The sequence below is a fragment of the Malaclemys terrapin genome, chromosome 5 (assembly GCF_027887155.1).
Source record: "Malaclemys terrapin pileata isolate rMalTer1 chromosome 5, rMalTer1.hap1, whole genome shotgun sequence".
Classification (NCBI taxonomy): domain Eukaryota; kingdom Metazoa; phylum Chordata; order Testudines; family Emydidae; genus Malaclemys; species Malaclemys terrapin.
Window position 1 is genome coordinate 26,539,763 of NC_071509.1, and position 25,242 is coordinate 26,565,004.

Below are 25,242 nucleotides of genomic sequence, written 5' to 3' on the forward strand. Positions count from 1 at the left end.
ACTGTGTAGACAAAGCTGATCAGAAAATGGAATTTTCTTGGGGATTTTTTTTTTTTAAACCAGAAACTGAAACTGAAATGTTTTGATTCTGAAATGGCACCCTCATGCCTCATGGGAATTGTAGTTCATGTTTTTCATGCTTCCACACTCATCTGTAGGCCAGGCTCCCTGGTTGGACTACTTATCCCATGGTGCACCACGGTATTTTTTGAAAAAAGTTTTGTTTAGTCAAAAAGCCAATTTTCTGTAGAAAAATGAAAATATTCCATTAAGACAACCATCTTATGTGCAGGTTCCAATCATGCAGATATAACATGTACTGCTAGCATACATATAGCACACACATTTATTTACCTGGCTTTAAATATTGCACATTTAAAAATGATAAAAACTTAGCCCATTCAGATTACAGAGATTTGCTATAAATAGAACAAGTCAGACAGTTATAAAAATAAAATAAAATAAATTAAATTAATGGAGATATCCTATCTCCTCAAACTGGAAGGGACCTTGAAAGATCATTGAGTCCAGCCTGCCTTCACTAGCAGGACCAAGTACTGATTTTGCCCCTAATCCCTAAGTGGCCCCCTCAAGGATTGAACTCATAACCCTGGGTTTAGCAGGCCAATGCTCAAACCACTGAGCTATCCCTCCCCCATTATTACAGACGATTACTGGAAGATGAACAGGCAGCAGTATAACATGTGACCAAGCACTCAAAGAATCTAATTATTTAAATGTACATCACATTTTTTAAGCTGAAGACCAGAATGTAAATTGTCAGTTTTAACTACTGGCTTTGATAAATTTTTCTCCCTTTGGAGTCATGGAAACCTGCATTAATAAAGGACAAAGTAACAATGCAACCTTATTAATGTACCATGCATCTTCCACGTGGCAGACGCATTGGACAGTTATTATTTATATTGTAGAAGCGCCCACAATGTGCTTTTCAAATACAGACCCTGCTCCAAAGAGCTCACAATTTAAGACAAAGAGCAAACAAACAGGATGCAGGGAGAAGGATAGGGATAAAGTAAATATCAGCCACCTGCAACTGCCCTTCCATCCAGCCCTTACCAGCTGAGTATTGCTTCTAGGTATTATGGCAGAAGTCGCTCTGGAGGAGAGAGTAGAGACCTTGCAGATTAGCTCGTGAAGATAACAAAATAATTTAAGTTAATAACTGGAATTAGTCTAAAAGCCTAGTCACTTGCGAAATACAGTCTGGAAAAATCAACTTTATTTTGGAATAAAGAAAACAAAATCTGAAACCCACAAAACTTTGGTTTGTGTGTGATTGTTCCTAAATCTCAAACACAGGTGAATTTATCTGATTTGAACAAGTCATTTGCTGCCAGGCCAAGTTCATATACTGAAATGGTTTATTGGCAGAAAGAGAATACAGGGTTTCTCCTTCCATCCCAGTGATACCACTGCCTTCATCCTCTTCCTTCTGTCTCCTCCTCTCACCCCTTCTCACCTGCAACACCATCCACTTATCCTCTCCTCAAATATCCTCTGACTCAAATGTTCCTTATCACACTGTAGTTTGTAAAGAGTTTTAGGGTCCCTCTGGAGGAAAGGGGCTATATAAACATAAGTCCTTCATTAGAACACACCATATAATGAAACTCAGCATTAGTCTCCTTTGTAGCATAAAATTCTTATTATAAATGTAATTGATTAAACTATGATCTTTATAAATTAATCACTTTCTTTAACTCTCTTAACATAAGCTCAAAGTACTTTACAAGTATAATAAAATATCATTTCAGATCAATAAAATCCAATTAAGTGCCCAGTTATACCATAAAAAACTCTTTAGTTTAACTTTTAAAAGTAACTAAGGCTTCTACTAAGTTTAATGAACTGAGGCAAAGAATTCCCAAAGCAAGCAGTATTACAGTGATACATTATAAAACTTATTCCTTTGCTTCAGTTCTATTACTTCCCATTTTAAAACAGCTCCACTTAATGTGACTCTTACAGAATAAAGTTTTTAATTGCATTACACACAGGAATTTGTTACACCTCTTATGTACTTCTATTATACATCCAGCTGCTGTTTTGTCTCTTCGGGGAACTGGTTGAATCAGTTGCTGCTATTTATTATTTGTACAGCACCACCACCACCATGCTAGGCTTTATGGACGGGTAAAGAGACAGGGTTCCTGCCCAAGAGAGCTTCTAATGTAACCTGAAGAAGAGGTACAACAGAAGAGAGAATTGAGATATTTGCATCTCTGGTAGTTCTAGGATTTTTTGCTTTTAAAAAAGATTTTGCTTTGTCAAGACTGAGGACGCACTCAGATTAGATCTATTCCCTTGCAAATGCATAAGATTTCACCTGTGCCTTTTAGTTGTAGTTCAAGCTCAAATATCACAGATGTCAAAGCCCCAGTCTACTCTTAAAGAGGCCAATGTGAATTATTTACAAGCTATAATACGTCAGCACAAGTTCCTAAGGAGAACAGTTAATCTGAGACATTTCCAGAGTTGGGTACAGATTTTTGAGGAATAATATGTTCAAAGCAATGTACAAAGTTAAAGCAGCGTAAGTGCTTATTTCAGTTACTTAGCGCTAACAAATGCCTTTGGCACATGTTTTAGATACACCGAGTCTATCCACTGACTGTAGCTTTTTGCTTAGTGTGAACACCACAAGAAAGCCTTAGTATGTGGGCTCTGTGCAGGTGGAGTATGGACTGGTTGTGTGGTGAAATACATCTGATCACATCTAGATTAACAAATTCATATATGTGAACTACCCCTTCACTTTATTCTGTAGTCAATACGTAGACCAATGCTCTGGGAGGGCAGCAATGTCCTTGGGTATGCAGGGGCCTATGCTGCAGTCACCCCTTCATGACTCTGCTGGGGTGGTGTCAGAAGGGAGCACTCACTGCAAGAATGCCTCCTCCTGGTCAGGCATGGCATAGGAGCTTCCTCCCATATGACACCCTCTGCCAATGGTCACTGCATGGCTGCGGTGGTCTCTTCCCATAATTCACAGATCTCTCTCTTTGCAACATAATCTTCCACTAGGTCACTATAAAGTCCCCACTTCCAGGGTATCAAAGTCTCGCTGGACCAGCTGTCCAGCTGGCACCTCCAACAGTTCTGTGCCACTTCCCAGGGGCTAGTAGAGAAGCTCAGGCCCTCCGTCTACATTGGGTTCAAGCCCAGGGACTCTACAACCAGCAGCCAAGATCTACATAGTCCCCTTCCTTGCTGCTGTTTCCCTGAGATTCTTCCTACCCTGTCTTCTCGAGTTCTCTTTCCTCACAACTCCTCTGGGCTTGACCCTTCTTCCAGAGCTAGGATCCCTCAGCCTATACACCCCACTGAGTTTACTCCTTCGCATCCCTCTTCTCTCAGAGACAGTACAGACTCTCTCCCTGCAGCCCCTTTATGCTCTCAATTTACAGAAGCCGAGCCTGCTCCTGACCAGCTGGGCTTCATCTTCAATTAGTCTTTTCATAGAATCATAGAATATCAGGGTTGGAAGGGACCTCAGGAGGTCATCTAGTCCACCCCCCCGCTCAAAGCAGGACCAATCCCCAACTAAATCAGTCCCTGGCTCTCCCTCAGCTGCAGCCTCTGTGGTTAATTGGCCCCCTCTGAACCACCTTCACATCACGCTAGCCCTGAAAGTGTTAACACCCCATCACAGATCCCCTAATACAGAAGGGTGAGAGACTTCCTTCCTTTGGGCAGACCTCAGCTGACAGTAAAGCAATCTGGGCAGGCCTATCTTGCCCAAAGACGTATGGTGGGTAGACTGGCCATAAATCCACCAGATTGCTTTTATATAGGTGGCCCCTCCCACTACGAAGAATTGGCATAGCCATGGTGACACCCATGAAGAATGTACCTAGGGTTCTGGGTTGTCTTAGTCTGGCCATGCACAGGGAGTGAACATGCCCCTAAATGCACAAGAGTAGTTTAGCTTCTAAGATATAACTGTGTTCCATTGTTTTAATGAAGCAGTGTGTCATTAAAATAACTTGGGATTAATAAAATAAATTGGGATTTTTTTTCCAATGCACTAGTACAAGATCTAGTTGGGAATTTTCCAATGCAACACAATTTCAGAGGAAAACACTGATATGTCAAACCCAAAATATGTAATGGAAGCACCTCAGGTTTGACAAACTTTTGTCAAATCACAGAGAAGGTTCTGACAGAAGTTGCTGGGTTTCCTGGTGGGCTGCTGGGGCATCCAGGCTCCTAGGGTTTGTGGCTCCAGACCAGTACTGTCATGCCAAATGAAACATTTACCTCAATAAGGATGATGCAGAAGAAATTAGACTTACAAATTCAGGACTGGACACTACCTGCACCCCAAAATGCAGAGAGAGATGGCAGATGAAATAAAAATACCTACAGCAGAGGATTTGGTAGGAAAAGAAATCAAATTTAGTCTAATGCTAATTCCAATTTATGCCCCTTCACTTGTGTTTTAAGATGAAAAGTCTGACATACCACTCCAGTGAGAGAGAGATCAAGTAGCAATGATTGCTCTCAGAGAGCAATCACCAGCACGCAACTCAATGGTTAGATGTAAAGCCCAGCAGCACAATTCAGCACTTTACAGTTATGCAATTCAAATAATCAGCATAAACAGACAAACAAGGAGAGGCCTAGTGTCAAGTTATACATTCTGATCACATCTGTAAATACAGAAATTAGTAGTTGGTAAACTTCGATCAGCTACTGCTATTTATTTAGTTGGAGTTCTACAATACAAGCCCATGGTAGCCTCTGGGCTCATGAAGGGTTAAAATCCATAGCTTATGTAATAACTTGGTATATGGCTCATCAGCTCTCTTACAGGCCCAAGGTCCAGAGTTTGGTCAAGAGGTCAGAGGCCTAGCAAATAGCGATTAGCTAAGAGAAAGCAGAATAAACAAAGATAACTTTGTAAAAAGCAACAGAGGGTCCTGTGGCACCTTTAAGACTAACAGAAGTATTGGGAGCATAAGCTTTCGTGGGTAAGAACCTCATTTCTTCAGATGACTTTCAGATGAAGATAACTTTGCTTTGCTAAAATGAGCCAGTTCAGCAAAAATGCCAGATGTTGGGGCAATAATTGTGTTTTTTTCAAAATTGCAAAGAGAACAAATAAGTCCTGTTTCTGTTGTTTTGTTTCTTTGTAGGGAAATGTTCTTCCCAAACACTAACCTTGAGTTTATGAAAGGTTCAAGCATGTCAGTATAGGATATGGCCTCCTCCCACCTCCCTTTCCCAGGGACCAAAGCCTGCCTTAAAATGAGCAACTTGAAAGACAATCTTTATTGCCATATACTTTCACTGTTTCTTTGCTTTAACCCCTAGGTATGTATCTGTTGGACAATCAGAGGAGTTGCTTCATTCCTATGGACCCCAAATCAGAATTCAACATATATTTTATACTAATAACATTTTATTAAAGTACTGATTAAATGTTAACTTGTTAACTTGAGACCATGGGCGGAGACATTATGTAACCTTTTGACCATTGGCTAATGTGCTATTTTGTCTTGCTGCTAAACCTATCCGGGGTGTGGAACTGCCTACCCCGTCACTTTCCCCCGCCCATGGAAAATCCATATATTCCATTGTAATCAATTGATTGATAGTGTCTCTGAGCCTAATAAGCAAGGTGACATTCCATCAGCGCTGTACGTAATAAACTCCTATGCTTGACTTCTACACGGTGTGGATTTATGTCCTTCATCATGCATGTTGAAATGGATCTTTAATGGCCCACAGCTGGGCGGATTACCACCAGTACCATTATTCGGAAACCAATATGCTTAATGCACAGTAATTTATTTGAGAAAGAATCACACAAGCAGTTAAGGTTACACAGCACATATCTTTTCCAATAAGCCTCAGCTCCCCAAGCATAAACCCTCAGTAACTATGTTAACTTTACAAAGTATCCTGATTGGCAAACAAAGCAGGTATATCTACCAATTCTAGATGAAGACTTCTTCTCTGCCCCTCTCAGGTACTTGGTCTGTCAAGTGTCCCCTGAAGCAGGGTCTAGGTCATCCTGAGCCCTTCTGGTTCTAGAATCCCGCAAAGGTCCCTCAACGCAGGGCCTAGGTTGCCCTAGGCCCTCTGTCTCACAATGTCTTCAGATGTTAATTTGGGAACTAACTTAACTAATTTACTTTGCTTAGCATTTATACCTTTTGTTCTCAAAGGAGTCATGTCCTAGAAATATGCTCTGTGGGCGTTCATTACTGGTTTTCTCTAATTAATCTTTTAGAAGGGACTGCAAAGCAGACACAGACCATAGCTCAATCAATGTTTACCTTCGCATCAATCATCCACTTAAACTCTTAACGCGATGCCATCCAGAGTGGTCATTTTCACCCAAGTCAGCTTGAACCAAGCCCACTGATCACATGTTTTTACGTCTTCTTTACTTTTTGAGTTGGTCCCCCAACTGATATTCAAAAGTTCGATGTTGAAACATACACGCAGATTGAGCCTTTATTAACCATTCAAGTGCAGTTTCAGCACTTCCAGTAATTTTCCACATCATTTATTTAATGCTAAGAGAATCCTGCTCCCAGAATCCTCTAGCAAATTCAGACATACCAAGCTATCCCACACTCATGCTTGCCACATTCATTCACATCAGTCTCAGCAATTCATAATAATTTGGTACCATCTCAACAATGCACACCACCTGAATTGCCAAATTTCAAATAAGTTGAGCCATTCCAACCTCCCAACCATCGTACACTCAAGCAAAAGCTGTCCTTTGTCCTCCTCTTTCCACATCCTACCCTACTTGTTTCCTACCCCACTTCAGCCCCTTTCCCCTTATCTGTCCAAGTCTTTGGTGGTTCTAGCTCAGTTTTCCCAAACATACACAAGTTTTTGGTAGCTTTGCCTCTCTCCATACTTCCCCTATCCCGTGTCTCTCTGGCTCTTTCTTCACCTGCACTCTTATCTTAGTGTATCCACTGGTGACTGGCAAGGTCACTGCTACCATTTGCCTTCTCACATGTCCCTCCTAAGACTGGCTACTCCAGATGGTGCCAAAAGAACAGAGAGGAGGCTGACAGGTAGACGGGTGGGCAGACTGAGAAGGCCCAGTAACTATTTACTCCTCAGAAGAAGTAATTTCCTGCAGTGAAAATAGGGATTTACCAGCTTTCCTCACCTCCTGTTCCTGCTTCACAGCCCCTTCTTGTGCCACTTGATACTTCAGAAAGATGGGCAGGCCTTGAAGCTTTATACTTTTCCATATGATTGTAGAAGCAACTGCAGGGCCCCGACCCTCAGAGAGGCTGCTGGTATAGGATTTATGCCTAGCATGTGCTGTTTAGCTGATGTGTAACTGTTGTGATAATGGGGTCTACACATGTGCCCTAATTGTGAGATTAACTGTAGAAAGAGTGAAAATTTATGTAGTGCCACAAGGGAATCCCACAGGAATTGGTTCTTGGCCTATGCTTTTGACCATTTTTATCAATGACCTGGATGAAAACCTACAATCATCACTGATAAAGTTTACAGATGACAAAAAAAAAAAATAGGGGAGTGGTAAATAATGAAGACAATGGGTCACTGACTTAGAGCAATTTTGGTAAGCTAGGTGCAAGCAAACAATATATGTTTTAATATGGCTAAAAGCAAATGTATACATCAAGAAACAAATAATGGAGGCCATAGTTACAGAACAGGGGACTCTATCCTGGGAAGGAGTGACTCTGAAAAAAGATTTGAGGGTCATGGCAGATAACCAGCTAAATATAAGCTCCCAGTGTGACCCGGTGGCCAAAAGAGCAAATGTGATCCTGGGCTGCATAAACAGAAGAATCTTGAGTAGAAGTAGAGAAGTTATTTTGTCTCTGTTTGACACTGATGCAGCCAGTGCTGGGATACTGTGGCGATTTCTGGTGCCCACAATTCAAGAAGGATGTTAATAAATGGGAGAGTGTTCAAAGAAGAGCCATGAGAATGACTAAAGGATTAGAAAATATGCCTTCTAGTGAAAAATTTAAGGAGCTCAACCTATTTATCTTAACAGAGAAAGTTAAGGAGTGGCTAGATTATAGTCTCTATAAGTATCTACACGGGAACAAATATTTAATAATGGGCTCTTCAATCTAGCAGAGAAAGGTATAACATCATCCAATGGCTGGAAGTTGAAGCTAGACAAATTCAAACTGGAAATAAGGCATAAATGTTTGAGTGAGAGAGTAATTAACCACTGGAACAATTCACCAAGGGGTGTGGTGGAGTCTCCATCACTGCAAATTTTTAAATCAAGATATGCTCTAGGAATTATTTTGAGGAAGTTCTATGGCTTGTGTTATACAGCAGATCAGACTAGATGATCACAATGGACCCTTCTGGCCTTGGAATCTAGGAATAACCTACAACATCTAATGAGGAAAAATTTAAAAAGCAAGACAGACTGATTTAGTTCAAACTAAAAGGTCCACTGATATAACTCAAGAACTGTGCTAAGATCTCTTGTTTATCAAGCGATGTGTGGAACCAGAGATCAATGAACCAAAATTGGTATGCTGACAACTAGGCCAACGGTGGACCATATAATGAGAGAACTGGCTATTTAACCCATCATGCCCTTTTGGTGTCCTTAAAGAAACTCTGGAAAAAAAATTAGCTGTTGGAGCAAGATTCACTGTCATGGCTGACACTCCCACCATCTCCTGGTCCCCCAGCCTTAGGGGACTCAGTTATTCTGATCCTGAGAGATGTCCTGACCAGACCTGGCCAGAGAGGGGGACCCAGATACCACTGAGACCTCTGCTGGAATTCAGCCAGAACCAACCACTACCTGGGATGTGAGAGTTCTGCCTACCTCCCACCCCCCACGTCCTTTTCTTCCCCACATTATTTTTTCCTCTTTTCTATCTCTCTCCTATTTCCTTCCATATAATAAGGGTCTGGATTAGTCAGACAAAATGTTTTATTTTGCATATTAATGGCATATTTTGCAACACAGCTGTAAGCCTGTGACCAGAAAAAGGCAGCTAAATGTAATACTCGAAATTACCTAATGATGGTACAAATTTGCCGAGTCTCAGAATGACTAGTAAAACCGTGTGCTGTGCCTTCCTGCACTGAGGCTGCAAGTGAAAGTCAACACCAGAGACAAAAGCCGTATCTTCTGTCTTTGCTATTCTTTTATCTTCCCCGGTGTGTGTTTGTTTTGTTTTGTCTTGTCTTCTTAGGAAATTGGATCAGACTTTAACAGCAGTGGCAATAACAACAGCTCCAGCTCATTATAGTTAACTTTCTCTTTTTTCCCCCCAAAAAGGATAGTTATTACTATCTTTGCTACCATCTAAAAGACTGTCAGACAAGGTGTGGGTTTTTTTCCTTTTAAAAACTCTCTCCAACTAAAGGGAAAGGAACCAAAGGATGTTGTTAAAATGAAAGCCTTACTTAATGCTTCACATTTCAAATGCTTTCCCTATTTTTCCTTCTTTTCTGTATCGGAATAAAAGATTAAAATGACATGTTTGCAATGGTACTCAGCAGGCTAAGCTCTCTGTATGCCAAACCTTGTTTAAAACTGGGTTAACACCTTTAATTCTGTGGGCCCCTTTATTCCATCTAAATTAATACAACTGAACTAACCACCAGAGTACCTTAGGGTACGTCTATACTTACCTCCGGGTCCGGCGGTAAGCAATCCATCTTCTGGGTTCGATTTATCGCGTCTTTTCTAGACGCGATAAATCGATTCCGGATCGATCCCAGAAGTGCTCGCCGTCGACGCCGGTACTCCTGCTCCACGAGAGGAGTACGCGGAGTCGACAGGGGAGCCTGCCTGCCGCATCTGGACCCGCGGTAAGTTCGAACTAAGGTACTTCAACTTCAGCTACGTTATTCACGTCGCTGAAGTTGCGTATCTTAGTTCGAAGTGGGGGGTTAGTGTGGACCAGGCCCAAGTCTCAAATTGTTTCCAGCATGCTTCTAGAACTAATTCACTACAAATTTTTGGGCTAGATTGTGTCTTTAAGTAAAAGGGGGCAACAAAGAGCAGTCCAAGAACAATCCACAGAGAGACCGTACCTTCAAGAGTGCTGCTCCCTGTGTATGTGGAGTGCAGAGTCCAGCCTATCCATTAGGATAGAGTAGATTATTCCTCCTTACCAGCCGCTTTTTGGAGCGTTGCTCCTGAAGATGCAGGGAGCAGCGGGACGGCTATTGTGAGGGGCCCCTATGTGTCTGTGAAAGAGTGGGGAGAATTTCTTGTTTACGCCTCTGCAGCCATGCAGGAACAGGTCAAAACCCGGGCTGATGATAGAGATAAATAAATATTGCTGAAAACACTGTTCACTGTCCAAAAGCTCACTTTTGGTGCCGGGTTAGTGTTGCAAACTGCTCTGCAGAAACCAGTATTGAGGCGTCCCACCTCAGAGCAAGTGGAAAACTCCAAAAAGGGGAAAACATGCCACTCCTGTTTTTTTCCCGATGGGAGCACTTCATGTTTGAGCAAAACAGACAATTTACAGTTGACTTATTCAGTAGCATAACCTTGGTTATTACGAACGCAGCAGACAAGATGTTAGCAAGAACCTGGGAGACTGGCATCCATATTTTGGCTATAGTTAATATCCTTTATAGCTTGCTATTTCCAATTTTAATTGAATTTGAAGCTGCTTTAATCTGGGCTAGTAGCCTACAGCAGTAATCTAAAACCAGTGAGACTCCTGTAAGCTTCTCTTGTGAAATACACACACGTATATATCCCAGACAGTGCTGTGCTGGAAAGAAAATATATCAAACTATATCGCTCCTCTGACAATGCAGCTAACCCTATTTTATGTGGTGTAAGTGTATTAACCATATAGCTCGGAGTAGACTAGGAAAATGGCCTGTATGTTGACAATGATAGATTCCCAAAACTGCAGAGGAGCCAGTCACTGCAGAAGCTGCCAAAGCAGGGACTGTTGCCCTTGAGGGGAAGGGTAAAATGGGGCCCAGCCAGGACCACCCCTCACCAGAGTATTGCCCTGGGCACAGTACTATGCAAGGGAGCTTTTCTTTCCATTTAGCAGATCACCTTCTAAGAAAATACAGCCATCATCATCATGGAACTAACATGTCTGATGCCATCACATTGTTCACTCTGCTTGTGTGTTCTACCTCTTCCCACACCCTGTGCCTTGTCTATTTAGATTGTAAGCTCTTTGGGGCAAGGACCTTCTATTACACTGCCTAACATAATGGGCCCCCATTCTGGGTTGGTCCTCAAGCATTTTCTGAATAAACATAATTCACAGTAATAATATTCCCCTCAACTGGCATTGAAAACACTTTAATTGACAATTTTGACAGGATATGTTTTTAAGCGAAGTTACAAAAAACGCAGTTGCCACATTGTCCCAACAGGTCTCAGTCAGACTGTCAGGAATGGTGCTGAAAATGTGTCTCTCCCTTCTATGCCAGCAGTTAAACCATTTTCAACTCCCGAGTTGTTGGGCAGGGAGGATCTACTGCCAGCAACGGGTCTTTATGGTTTTCCTGGAGGAGCTAGTCAATCCCTTCAGATTCAGAAGTTGTGCCAAATGGGCAGTGCATATATTGTATGTATTGTATTGTATATAATGTATTGGCATATCGTGGATTTAAACTTGGGTTCTTGACTCAGTCCTAATGTCAACTGGAAGAAAAATGGTTTGTAAGCCTCTTAAGGGTGGGCAGCAGAGTCTGACCTAGAGGACCTCTGGGTGGGCGTGGGAAGGAGTAAGATGACAAAAATATTACTGACCAGTATAAAATAAAATGTTGAAGTCTAGAGTTGTGTGCGGTAGTCTTAGTATGGGATTGTGTAAGAATCAACATTTCTACAGCTCATTCATCTCAGAGAAGAGCTGATACAAAGCTGGGCTGCTTTTCATTTTAAAAAGAAATCTCTATTACCAGAAATGTCTATAAAACCGATAAAGCTGGTTATAAGGCTCACATATCTTTACACACATTTATTCAGTTTTATTTCCTGAGTGTAGGCTATAAATCAAACCACCAAACCCTTTTTGAAAAACTGAGTTTTACTCAGGCTATTATTTAAAATGGAGGGGTGGGGGGGGGGGAGAATGACCTCTCTCTACATCAGATATTATGAAATGCTGTTCATATTTCAAATAATATGATTTACAAGTTCTGCTTGTGGAGTTAAATTTAATAAAAATGAGACAAGATGCATGAGCCTCATAAAAAAAAATTATCTGGATCTTCTGAAGGAGAGGCTCTACCTTGTTTAATATCAGCTATTCTGTATATTTTGCATGCAGTGAGCCAAATTCTCTGCTGGGGTTATTGATTGACTTCAGTGAAGTTACTGACCTCAATGGACTTAGCCCCACCATAGATTTTGACCTAATATCTTAAAACTGTTGACTGACAAACTGCATAGTTACCTCTCATCACTTTCTTGTGGATTTCTGATTCAAAATCTGACTGCTTTCCAGTAGTTATGTTACAGAGGGGGAAAGAAACATGAAATCTTGAGTTGAGTTACTGACTAACTTTTTTTCCTTTGATAATTCAATTGCACAAAGAAAGATCTTTTTTTAAAAAGTGTAAGGAGATTTGTCATTATGTATTTAACTATATTACTACTTTTATGGCTACAACTGTTAATATTTGGAAGTACCTGTTCTGTCTAGGGAGGCTCCAGAGAGCCTATAATTAAGTTGTCTTGTCTGGAGAGTCCCCAAAGTAAGCTTTTAATTTTATATTTGGAATTCCACATTTTGAATTACTATACGTTCAGGATTTTTGTTGATGTGTTTGAATTTAATCTGTTGAAATCTCAGGGTTATGAGACAGTCTGTGAATACACTCATATTTTGAAGGCCTGGAGGACAGGTTTGCAAGCAACATAATTTGGCCTTGATTTTTTTTTTTAATGATTTTGTGCCCTTGTCCTTCACCTTTAAGGTTTATTTTTATTATTCACTCCAATTTTGGGTGTATTCTGAGTTTATCATGATACACTGAACATGTGTTTATTAATAGAGCTGTTTAGAAATCAGAATTTCCATCCTGTGGGAAATTCTGATATTTTGAAATTAGTTTTCATCCTGAATTGAGCAAAAAAAGTTGAAATACTGATTATTTTTTTCCCACAGAACAGAAATTCTAAAACATTTTAATCTGGAAATGCCAGAGTGTTGTTCTGACATTTTCAGTCAAAACAAAATGTTGTGATATTCCTGAATTGAAAATTCTTCATGTTGGTTTTGTTCTACATTAATCTGTGTCCCCTGTGGTGCCTCATAGGAGTTGTAGCTTGGGTTCCTTATGCCTCATTTCCTGTGTTGGAAGGAGTCCCCGATGGACTACAACTCCCATGATGTACCATGTCACGTGACTCCCATAATACACTGTGGCATCTTAACCAGAGAGGAAAAGGGAGTGCATTATAAAAGTTGTAGTCCAGACAAGACGACCAGTCCATAGAGGAGAGTGGGACATGAGGCACCACAGCAGCTCAGGCAAACACAGGTTAATGTTAGACTGACCCAAAATGAAACATTTTGATTTGGTTCAACCTGACCCAAAACAAAGCTAACTACTTCATTTTGATTTTCCTGATGAAAAACCCCAAAAGTTTGCAGAAAATCTTGATTTTATGGAAACTGCATTTTGATGGAAAATTCCTGACCAGCTCTGGTCATCAACATTTATGCTGAGCAACAGAAAACTATTGCTGGTATCTACATGCATTTGACTAGGGTTACCATCCGTCCATATTTCCCCGGACATGTCCGGCTTTTGCGTCTCTAAATAGCTGTCCGGGAGGAATTGGTAAGAAGGTTAAAATGTCCAGGGTTTTTTTCTCCCTCGCCTCCCTCCCTCCCTTCCATGCAGAGTGAGGCTGCTGATTGGGCGGCTGGGCTGATTGAGCTGCTCCCATTGGCCTCCAGCAGCCAGAGCCCTCCCCTGCTCCCCCCTCCCTCTGTCTGCAGCCCTGTGTAACACACAAACCGACCCACCGGGAAGCGTGTTTTGCCTACACGTGGAGCCAGAATGATAAGGGGAGTCCAGGGGTGGGGCAGTCAGGGAGTGGGGGAGTGTTGGATGGGTCCCTGGCCTCCACCTGCCACCCTCCCTCCGCGTGTCCCCTCCCCCCGTGGACCCCCCTCCCTGCCTGCCTCTCCCTTGCCTGCTTGTACTGCCAGAGCCAGCAGCAACTGCTGTCTGCTGCCCCGGGTCCTAGCGTCCCCCATCCACTAATGGGAAGACAGGCTGCCCTTACCCTGCCCTTCCACCCTAGCCCTGAGCCTCTCCAAAGCCCCAAATCCCTCAGCCCCAGCCCTCATCCCCCCCACACCCTAATCCTCAGCTCCATCCCTGAGCCCCCTCCTGCATCATGAACCCTTCATCCTCAGACCCACAGCCCTCACCCCTGCATCCCCTCCTATCCCCAAACTCCCTCCCAAACCCCCTCCCTCTTCCCACACCCCTCCTCCTGCCCTCAAACTCCCTCCCAAAGCCTGAACCCCCTCCCTTTGCACCGCCTCCCACCCCCAAACTCCATCCCAGAGCCTGCACCCCTCACCCCCTCCTGCACACCCACCCCCTGCCCCAGCCTGGAGCCTGCACCCAGCACCCAAACTCTATCCCAGAGCCTGCACCCTGCATCCCTCCTGCACCCTAATCCCCAGCCCAGGACCTGCACCCCAGACTTCCAACCCCCCTCCCAGAGCCTTAGGCAGGTGCGGGGGGGGGGGGTTTCTGGGCACCACCAAAATTTCTACAATCCTGCCACCCATGCGAGTGAATAAGGGTCGGGACAGTCAGGGGACAAGTAGGGTTCTAGGGGAGCAGTTAGGGTGGGGGGTTCTCAGCAGGGGGCAGTCAGGGGACAAGAAGCAGGGGGGTTGAGGTTCTGAGGGGAGCAGTCAGGGGGTGTGAAGTGGGAGGGAGTGGATGGGGGCGGGGCTAGGGCGGCGCTCCCCCCCCCCCCAGTGTCCTCTTTTTTGATTGTGGAAATATTGTAATTTGACTTCTATCTTTACTCGAAACACTGTTCATCACACTGAGTACTTGTTCCACTGGACTGATTATTCCTGGTAAATACGGAGCAAATCCCAATCGGTGTAGAAATGTCTCGAACAAACATCGTTGTTTTTAAGCCTTTACCATCACCACTCACAAAACCACTCTGATGTGATGAAAAACAAGATCATTTCAGGCCCCTTAGGGAAGTTCCTGGGACACCAGGTCATCATTTGAAAAGTGGAACATATGGTCATTTTATGTTTTCTGGTTTTGATTGTGTCACTTTCCAAAGTGCTTGTTCACAGATAACTCACTGCTAGAGAATAGCAAACGGAACGCCAATTAACCTTGCAAACCAGCCAGCTTTAAAGGGTCCATGCTGTTGGAGTATAGACATTGTGAGTAAAATCCTGGCCCCACTGAAATCAATGGTAAAACTCCCATTAGGATTTCATATAGAGTTGGTTGGAGAAACATTGGCAGAACCATATTGTGTCAGAATATTCAGTTCCACCAAAACCAAAATATTTTGCAAAATTGGGTTGATGTCACTAGAATTTCTATTTGGAAGAAAACGGGGGGAAGTTCCAATGAAACATTTTGATTTTTTATTTGGAAATGACTTTATTTTCAATTTTTTTTACTGTATTTTGTTTTATTACATGTAATACAAAATAAGTTTAAAATCAACACAAAGCAAGACATATCGATCACAAAACAAAAAATGTTCAGAATTGTCCTTGGTGGAGAATTTTGAAGATGTTCAGGTTTTGTTCTGATTTGGAGCAAAACCTGATTTTGAAATCTCAAAATCCTTTGCAAAATGGAACTTTCATGCTCCACACAATTCTAACTTTACCTTTTCAATTTAGCCAATCTGCAAAGCTAGTTAACAGCCTTCACTGCACTTCAGTTTTGGGAAGCCCAGAGCAAAACCTATTTCAAGCCATGGTAATTAAACACACTTTCAAGAGATCACATTAGTTTCAACAACGTCACCTTTAGAAGCTCAGATACTATGACAACGGGGCATGGGGTCTAGACAGACAGACAGACTATTCCCAAATGTGCCTCGCCAGAAAGAACACAACAGCTCACATGGATTCCAGCTCAGTCCATGTGCATATGTAACCCACATACCTCCTGGGTGTGGTGCTCTATCCCCTCTAGTGGGACTGAGACCACTTAGAGATTAATGAGTCTACTACAGCCTTAGCTAATTGCCCTGTAGCTTTTAGTTCATGCAGTAGAGGCTCATGCATTTACCTCTAGAGGTCCCAGGTTCAATCCTGCCTGCCGACAACCAGGGGTCTTTCAGTGTTACATATGCACTAAGATGATTAGCCCTTTAAAATTCATATGCTAATTTGCAAAATGTACTTATTGCAGCCTGTAGGCACATACACAACAATGTGGAAAAAAAAAACAAAATTAACATAAACAATTTCAACTCAAAAGAACTAAAAACTGCCAGAACCAAAAAAAGAAATGCTAGTTCTTGTCAGCTACTTTCCACCATTAGTATAGTGAAAAATTTACCCACCAGAGGGAACCCTGCTAATCAGCCATGTGAGTTGTAATTAAAATGGAAACTTATTTCATGTAGATTAGTATTGCATCAAACTGCAAGTGATAATATATTGAACAGATTGCTCATTTCACAGGTGATCAATGAAAATTCCATTATTTTAAGACATATTAATACTTAGATCACAGAACATACATTTAGCAGAAACATTCCTTTCATAGTTTCAATGTTCTATTTAATAATTTGTTACTTTTTTATTAAATAACCATGCTGTAACAGAGGACTGTATCTGTGTATACACTAATCTGAAACAAAAAACAACATTCTTATGACAGACATACAGATGTTATTTTTATTGGTGCCCTCAAAATACAATAAACAAAAAGGTCAGGACTGAAGTTAAGGAGTGGGATAGCTTATGAGCTTCAGACAGAAGTGTATTACACAAACAATGTTTGTAATATGGAACAAACTACAAAAGCCTGCGATTGTTGAAATTTGAGACATCCAGTAGAAGGCATGCAAAATACATTTAGGATTCTGGAAGCATGCTGTCTATGCAAAGGCCAACTAAACTTTGTCCAGTGAACGATGGTCCAATGCTTAGTGCACTAGCCTAGTGCAACCCAGTCTCCCAAGTAAGTTCCTGCTCTGCCACAGATTCCCTTTGTGACCCTGGGTGAATCACTTAGCCTCAATGTAGCTCACTTCTCCATCTGTAAAATGGGGATAACACTTCCATACTTCACAGAAGAGTTGTGAGGATAAATACATCAACAATTATGAGGTGCTCAAGCACTGCAGTAATGGGGACCATATAGGCACCTTAGATGGATTTTTATACTCTATGAGCCAATTTTAGATCATCGTTAAACATTTTTCTCATGCAGATCTTTTTGGATTTTTGTGGTCTTTCTTTGACCCTGAAATTTTCTTGTATTTTATAATATTAAACTTCTCTAGCACAGTTAGGGCAATAGCTACACAGGATATATATCATGTGAATCCTCAGATCATGAGATTATAGTCCCAGGAGTGTCATAAGAACAGATTAATTATTTATCATAAAAACCTGTCATGAAAATGAATACATTTTGTGGTATTGCCGGTTCCCAGTTTTAATCTGTGTCACGAAAAAGAACAATAATGAGAAGAGGAATTTGTCAGGCATTATAATTCTGTGATAAATCAGTCTCACTGTTATGAGATCAAACCCTGGCATACAATTTGTTTCACAACAGATGTTTGATCTTTGGGACTGATCCATTTTTAATATTGCTAAAGTTTCTTGTAGCTTATACTGTCTAATAGTCCAATTAAGAGAAGGTTCTGTCCTAAACAGGGATCACTTGGATATATATATACGGTTGGGTCTTTCTTAAAAATGAACTTTGGGCCAAATTCTCTGCTAGTATAAATGGGTACAGCTCTATTGTGCCATATATACCAGAAGAAATACTGGCCCTTAGTGCTCACGAAAGGTGCCAAATTGACAACAAATGGATCAGATCTCACTCCATTATTTACTCATGCAGATACTGAATGAGCAAAATGAGAGCCAAGAGATAGGTTGGTTGTCCATACAGTCAGCTAGTCTTTGGCCTCTCTGCCAAGACAGCCAAGAACTGTAACAAGCCTGCGTAGGCCTTGCTGGAGCCCTAGGCATGGGTAAACAGTATGAACCGAGGCTATGAATTAGGGTAGGGCTTGATAGAATAGGAATATTGGGTGTCAGCTAACCAAGTAAGTGCATTCCTGACCTGACAGGATGGAACAGAAACAGAGTTCTCAAGTAACTACGTAAACACATTCTTAAGAGATGGTACAAGAACACACTGATCTCTCGTAAAGGTAAAGAAGGGATGGCAGGATAATGGATGAGGATGTTACAGTCAAACTACCAGGTATAAGGATAAGGGTGGCAACTAACAACACCTGGAGTGTAATTCATAACTTGTTTGTATCAATGTATAAAAAGGAACAGTCATAGGAGAGACATATTTGTACTAGTCTAGGGGCCAGCATCCAGGTGTGCTGATTGAACTGGAACCTTGTCATGGGCGTACATGTTAGTGTACCTGTAGCTCCTATGGGACACTATTATTGTGCTTTGTCGACAATAAACCTTGCTGAGCACCTTTGCCACTGAACCAAGCCTGTGGTCTCTCTTTATGACTAACATTGCAGTCTGCTGAATCAACATGTTGCACTCTCTGCTAGTGCAGCTAACACCAGAGGTCCAAGGAAAGCAACACTAGCAACACTCCGAAGCACAAACAACAGCCTGTTTGCCCCATGGACACCTGCAGAGCAGGTGCTAAGTGCAGAGCTATGAAAAGGCAATGACTTTTGATCCCTACAGCAACTAATCCAGGTTATTTTCAGATCAGAGGTGAAAACTTGCATCCCATCGCCAGTGTCCTGAGACATAAGCAATACAGTTTATGAAGTCACCAGAGGTATATCTGATCTACTCATTATCCCTTTGCCAAAAAATTCTCAGATCCACCATGCGAGGCTGGGGCACTCACATACCATAAAGGCGGAGATCATGAAAGTAGCTGGGGATGGATAGATGTTTGAATGCTATTCCCAGCCATTAGTTCTGTTTCCAAAACAGAACAGTACTTTGGGGAATTACAGAGATTCTGTTACCCATGAAGCTAGGACAAGTCAAACAGTAAAATACTTTCTCTACTGCCATATCTATGAAAATATTTGAATCATCACTGGAGTCAGGCCACCTCCTTTTGAACTTTCCACCTGTTGAACGATACCTGTTATTCTCCTTATTTCCAAACTACTGCAACTCCCAGCTACATTCAAATGTTATATCACTATCTTTATTATAACAATGGCTGCCCACAACATTCATTATTCTCGGTCTTATGAAGTAAACATCCAGAATAACTGAGTAATTTGCTGCAGTTCTACAATGTACCAGAGGAGAAAACAGCCATTTCACCTAGTAGAAAATGGTCCTTAAAAGACATTAAAAAGGAGAGAAGCTTCTGGGGATACTGTAGTTGGCATTGGCAAGATGAGCTAGGGAAGGGATGGCCCATTGAGTGTGAGAGAGAGAGAGAGAGAGTGAGTGTGTGTGTGTGTGTTATTTATAAACTGCATCTGATCCAGAATTTTAGTCTCATGGGCTGCCTAGTTAACTCTACTTAGACAAAAAGCTTTTCATTCCTTTAGTTTCAGCTGCATCAACAGACATGCTTTGAGCTAGGAGCTATTTTATCCTTATAAGTGTTCACAATATGGTTTCAATATACCATAATCTTGTAATCAAACTCCTAGCAAAACTAGTATCAAAGAAAATAATAAACCATGGGAGACCAAGTTTTTTTAAACACAGTTACTGTAGCAATTTAGAAAGAACACACACCAGAAAGTAAAAAAGACAAATTATGATGTTTAACCATTCCAACATGAAAGGGCACCTTTAAAATATTTATAGCGGCAAAACTACAGAAAAAAAATTAAATAGCTTCAAAAAAAAGTCTCCAAGAATCCTTTCAAGATTTCAACTCCCAGCAATTTGAATTGGTTCAGCAATAAGGAGACAATAGGAGCCTGATAAAATGTTAAAGGCTTGCTTACCACAGATTGACTAGGAAGGGATGCTCAAGGCCCTGCATGATCTGTAGCTCTCGAAAGACATTCCGGACTTCATCTCTCTCAATACACTTTTGTTTATTCATGTATTTCATGGCATACATTTTCTTGGTGTCTCTCTTCTGCACAATGCACACCTAATAGACAGCAAAGTTAAAAACAGAAGTTTCACAGCTGCTACCCTTTTGGAATCACAGAAAAATATAACATTGTGACTTTAAAAAATATCCTTCTTCAATAATGATGATGATTACTCAGACTCTGAGGAGGAATAAATGCTGGTAACCAGTAGGATCCTGCGTGAGACCTCAACTTAGCTTTTATATAGCACTTTTCATTACTAGATTTCAAAGTACTTTACAAAGGAGATATCATTATGTCCATTTTACAAATGGGGGAACTGAGGCACATAGAGGTGATGTGACTTGCCCAAGGTCATCCAGCAGGCTAATGGCAGAGCCAGGAACAGAACCCAGTCTGTTCTTGAGTTCCAGTCCAGTGCTCTGTCCACTGCCACACTGCCTCCTTTAGTTTAAAGCAGCAGTTCCCAAACTATTGAAGGCCACGCCCTTCCCTTATCCCTGTCCATGCCCTGCCCCTCCCCCTGAGTCACGAGTGGGATGTGGCTGGGGGAGTGGGGCACAATGTGGACATGGCTAAGAGGGCCAAAGCTGGGGCCACAGGGATGGGGCTGGGGCTGGGAACAGGGCCAGGGTCTGAGCAGTGGCCAGGGGCCAAAGCAAGAGTGGAGTCACAACTGGGCCACGGCAGGGGCCAACCGCCAGGCCCACAATCAGGTGCAGCTTCATCACTCCTGGCCTCAACCTGCCCCCAGCCTCAGCCCCAGGTGGGAGTGGAGCCCCACCCAGGCTGTGGACAAGGCCAGGTGTGGAGCTTGGAACGTGTCTGCAGGTGGGGCTGGAGCAGAGCTCAGGGAGGAGAGGGGCTGGATGGGGCACCCTCCACACCCCCAGGCCCTCCACACTTCCCATAAAGGTCCTGCCATGCTGCTCTAGGAGGGCACGCCCCATACTTTGGGAACCTCTGGTTTAACAAAGAGATTGTCCAGTGTCCTCATTCACACAAGCACATGCACATACCTGGACTTTAATATAATCATCATTTCCTTGGATAATGAGCCACAAAAGATCATCTAAATATCAGAGCTATTCTCCAACTATTGTTAAGGGAAAGATGATCTTGCTCATACTGGACTATCAAAGATTTTAAGGCTGAAAAAGATCATTGCAATCATCTAGTCTCAAGCCATAAATCACTTTGCTTTGGTTTCTTGTACAGCCTTATTGACTCAAAGAGTAAAACAAACTAACGCAAAGTGATAATCTAGTCAGTGTAAGCAGAGACTAGCTTAACTCTGATCTGTGTAAAACTGGACTGACAGCCATATTTTTAAATAGCAGGCATTTCTAAGAACCACTCTGAGGCCTGGTCTACACTAGGCGTTTATGTCGAAGTTAGCGCCGTTACATCGAATTAACCCTGCACCCGTCCACACCGCGAAGGTATTTAGTTCGACATAGAGGTCTCTTTAATTCGACTTCTGTACTCCTCCCCGACGAGGGGAGTAGCGCTAAATTCGACATGGCCATGTCGAATTAGGCTAGGTGTGGATGGAAATCGACGCTAATAGCTCCGGGAGCTATCCCACAGTGCACCACTCTGTTGACGCTCTGGACAGCAGTATGAGCTCGGATGCTCTGAACTGCCACACAGGAAAAGCCCCGGGAAAATTTGAATTTGAATTCCTTTTCCTGTCTGGCCAGTTTGAATCTCATTTCCTGTCTGGACATCGTGGCGAGCTCAGCAGCACTGGCAACGATGCAGAGCTCTCCAGCAGTGATGGCCGTGCAATCTCAGAATAGAAAGAGGGCCCCAGCATGGACTGATCGGGAAGTCTTGGATCTCATCGCTGTGTGGGGCGATGAGTCCATGCTTTCCGAGCTGCGATCCAAAAGACGGAATGCAAAGATCTACGAGAAGATCTCTAAAGACATGGCAGAGAGAGGATACAGCCGGGATGTAACGCAGTGCCGCGTGAAAATCAAGGAGCTGAGACAAGGCTACCAGAAGACCAAAGAGGCAAACGGACGCTCCGGATCCCATCCCCAGACATCCCGTTTCTACGAGGCACTGCATTCCATCCTCGGTGCGGCCGCCACCACTACCCCACCAGTGACCGTGGACTCTAAATTTGGGATAGTGTCCACGGCTGGATCCTCGGACATGTTAGCGGACGGGGAAGATGAGGAAGGAGATGAGGAGGACGAGGCAGTCGACAGCGCTCACAACGCTGATTTCCCCGACAGCCAGGATCTCTTCATCACCCTTACAGAGATCCCCTACCAACCCTCCCCAGCCGTTACCCCGGACACAGAATCTGGGGAAGGATCAGCCAGTAAGTGTTGTAAAAATCTAAACATTTATTTGTAACAGAACAGGAATATTAACAATTTAAAAAATGGGTTTCTCATGATTAGTTTGATTAGCTTAACGGTTCAGTCATGGGCAGTGCAACTATTGAAAAAAAATCTAGCAATGTCCGGTTTTGCATGATTGTCCTGCCCAAGCCGCTCTACTGGTTAGTCACTGCTACAGCAGCTACAGTAAAATGCGGTCTATATGTCCGGGGATGGAGCAGAAATCCTCCTGTGACATCTCGAGGAAGCTCTCCTGGAGGTAATTGGAAATCCGCTGCATTAGGTTCTTGGGGAGAGCGGCCTTATTGGGTCCTCCGTAGTAGGACACGTTGCCACGCCACGAGACTATCAAGTACTCTGGAATCATTGCTCTGCACAGCATGGCGGCATACGGCCCTGGTCTTTGCAGGCTTTCCCGGAGCATTCTCTCTTTCTCGCTGTCAGAGATCCTCATGAGGGTGATGTCGCTCATGATGACCTGCTTTGAATGAGGTAGGGGAATGTTAGTGTTGGGACTGCTTTGCCGTTCCTTTACAGAACTGTAACCGCTGGTTTGCAGCCACGCGGTGGAGGCGGGAGAGGGGCAGCCGAAAGGGATCGTTCCCGGGGACAGCCGCGAGGGTGTGGGACAGGAGCAGACTTCCTGCTTGCCGAATTGCTGGCAGCAGGGACCGACATTGATTTCAATGTGAAATGAGGCCATTGCTAATATTAAAGTTTTAAGCTGCCACAAGTCTACGGCTTACCATGTCTGCCTGCAACAGAAATTCCGTTCTCCTGAGAGGCTTCTCAAATGTGCTGTAGAAGACCCCAGGCACTGAATGCGAAGGCCGAGAATTCGACCTTGTGCTGAGTGCGCATGTGATAGGTGCTGTGCATGGTCTTGTTAACAGAGAAAGACTATGTTCTTTGTTCACAACTACATTTATCTTTCTGAGGAATTCACTCCCTTTTTCCCATTCCCACAGCCCCATCTGCGACTGTCTCACAACCTAGCCTGTCATCACACTCCCAGAGGCTAGCGCGGATTAGGCATAAGAAGAAGAGGACACGGGAGGACATGTTCTCGGAGCTTATAGCCTGCTCCAGAGCCCAGGCAGCACAGCAGACCCAGTGGCGGGAGAACTTGACCCGAATGCACCAAGCCAACATGGATCGGGAGGAGAGGTGGCGTCAGGAAGACCAGCAGGCGACTCAAACCCTGCTTGGACTAATGAGGGAGCAAACGGACACGCTCCGGCGCCTTGTGGATGTTCTGCAGGAACGGAGGCAGGAGGACAGAGCCCCGCTGCAGTCCATCTCTAACCGCCCTCCCCCGCCACCAAGTCCCATACTCCCCTCACCCAAAGTGCACAGAAGGAGAGGCGGCAGAGTCCCTGCTAACTCTCACTCCACCCCTGCAGAGAGCTCGAGCAGCAGAAGGCTCTCATTCCCCAAAATTTGACAAGTTCTTTCCTTCCCGCCTGACACAAGCCCCCGTCCAAGTTTCACTTTCCCAGTTCCATGTTTGGTTGATAATAAAAAATACGTTTCTGTTAACTACTGTTTCCATCATGTTCTTTTGGAGGAGGGGGGGATAGGGGGTTGGTAATTCGACAGGACAGTCACCTTTGGCAGGGTATATAGTCGGGGGCAGGCACAGCAGCAGGGCACATACATAGTGCAGTGATGCAGTGACTAGTTACCCTGGTTAGTCTGGGAGGTTGTTTTCATGTTATGTGGTGGGGGGTGGGTTGCTCTGTGACTTTGTGGCAGGGGAGGGCAGTTACAGATCTTAAGCGGCGGTCCTTAGGCAGGATCACAGAGCCACACAGCAGGGGATCTGTAACCGTCCTCCCCCTGCCACAAAGTCACATAGACCCCCCCATACACACAGTCCCTATCAGGAGGGGTGACAGGCTCCGTTGAAACAACCATCCCACCGCAGCGGAGCCTGTCAATCCTTGAGTTTAGAAGCTGCATTCGCGCCACTACAGTACACCCGCTCCGCACCACAGTCTGCGTCCCAGTTTTAAAAAATTCCCGCGAATACAGTATTAAAGAAAACGGTGTGCTTTAACAAAGTAGAACTATTTTTATTTTGAAACGTGTGTTGGAAGTGGGGTGAAGGGGGTATGTAACTGGATAGGATAGTCAACATTAACTGGGCAAAGAAACGGGGGCAGGTTTAGCTTCTCAATACACAAACTTTAAAGTCACAGGTTACCCTGCTCACTCAGGAACTTTGCTTTCAAAGCCTTCCGGATGCACAGCGCTTCCCGCTGGTCTCTTCTAATTGCCCGGCTGTCTGGCTGTGAGTAATCAGCAGCCAGGCTATTTTCCTCAACCTCCCACCCCGCCATAAAGGTCTCCCCCTTGCTCTCACAGAGATTGTGGAGCACACAGCAAGCTGCAATAACAATGGGGATATTGGTTTCGCTGAGATCACAGCGAGTCAGTAAGCTTCTCCATCTCCCCTTGAGACGGCCAAAAGCACACTCCACCACCATTCTGCACTTGCTCAGCCGGTAGTTGAAGAGTTCTTTTTCAGTGTCCAGGGCGCCAGTATAGGGCTTCATGAGCCAGGGCATTAGCGGGTAGGCTGGGTCCCCGAGGATGACTATAGGCATCTCCACATCCCCAAGAGTTATTTTGTGGTCCAGGAAGTAAATACCT

The 25,242-nt window shown here is 43.5% G+C and overlaps 1 protein-coding gene across 2 annotated transcripts in view; it reads right to left on the reverse strand.

Moving 5' to 3' along the window:
• STK32B (serine/threonine kinase 32B) overlaps positions 1 to 25,242 on the reverse strand; it is a 278,502-nt gene that overhangs the window by 206,230 nt on the left and 47,030 nt on the right. For both annotated transcript variants that reach the window (XM_054028968.1, XM_054028969.1), the window contains one exon: positions 20,135 to 20,286. In XM_054028968.1, the coding sequence (XP_053884943.1) occupies positions 20,135 to 20,286 (152 nt within the window). The remainder of the gene's footprint in view (positions 1 to 20,134; positions 20,287 to 25,242) is intronic.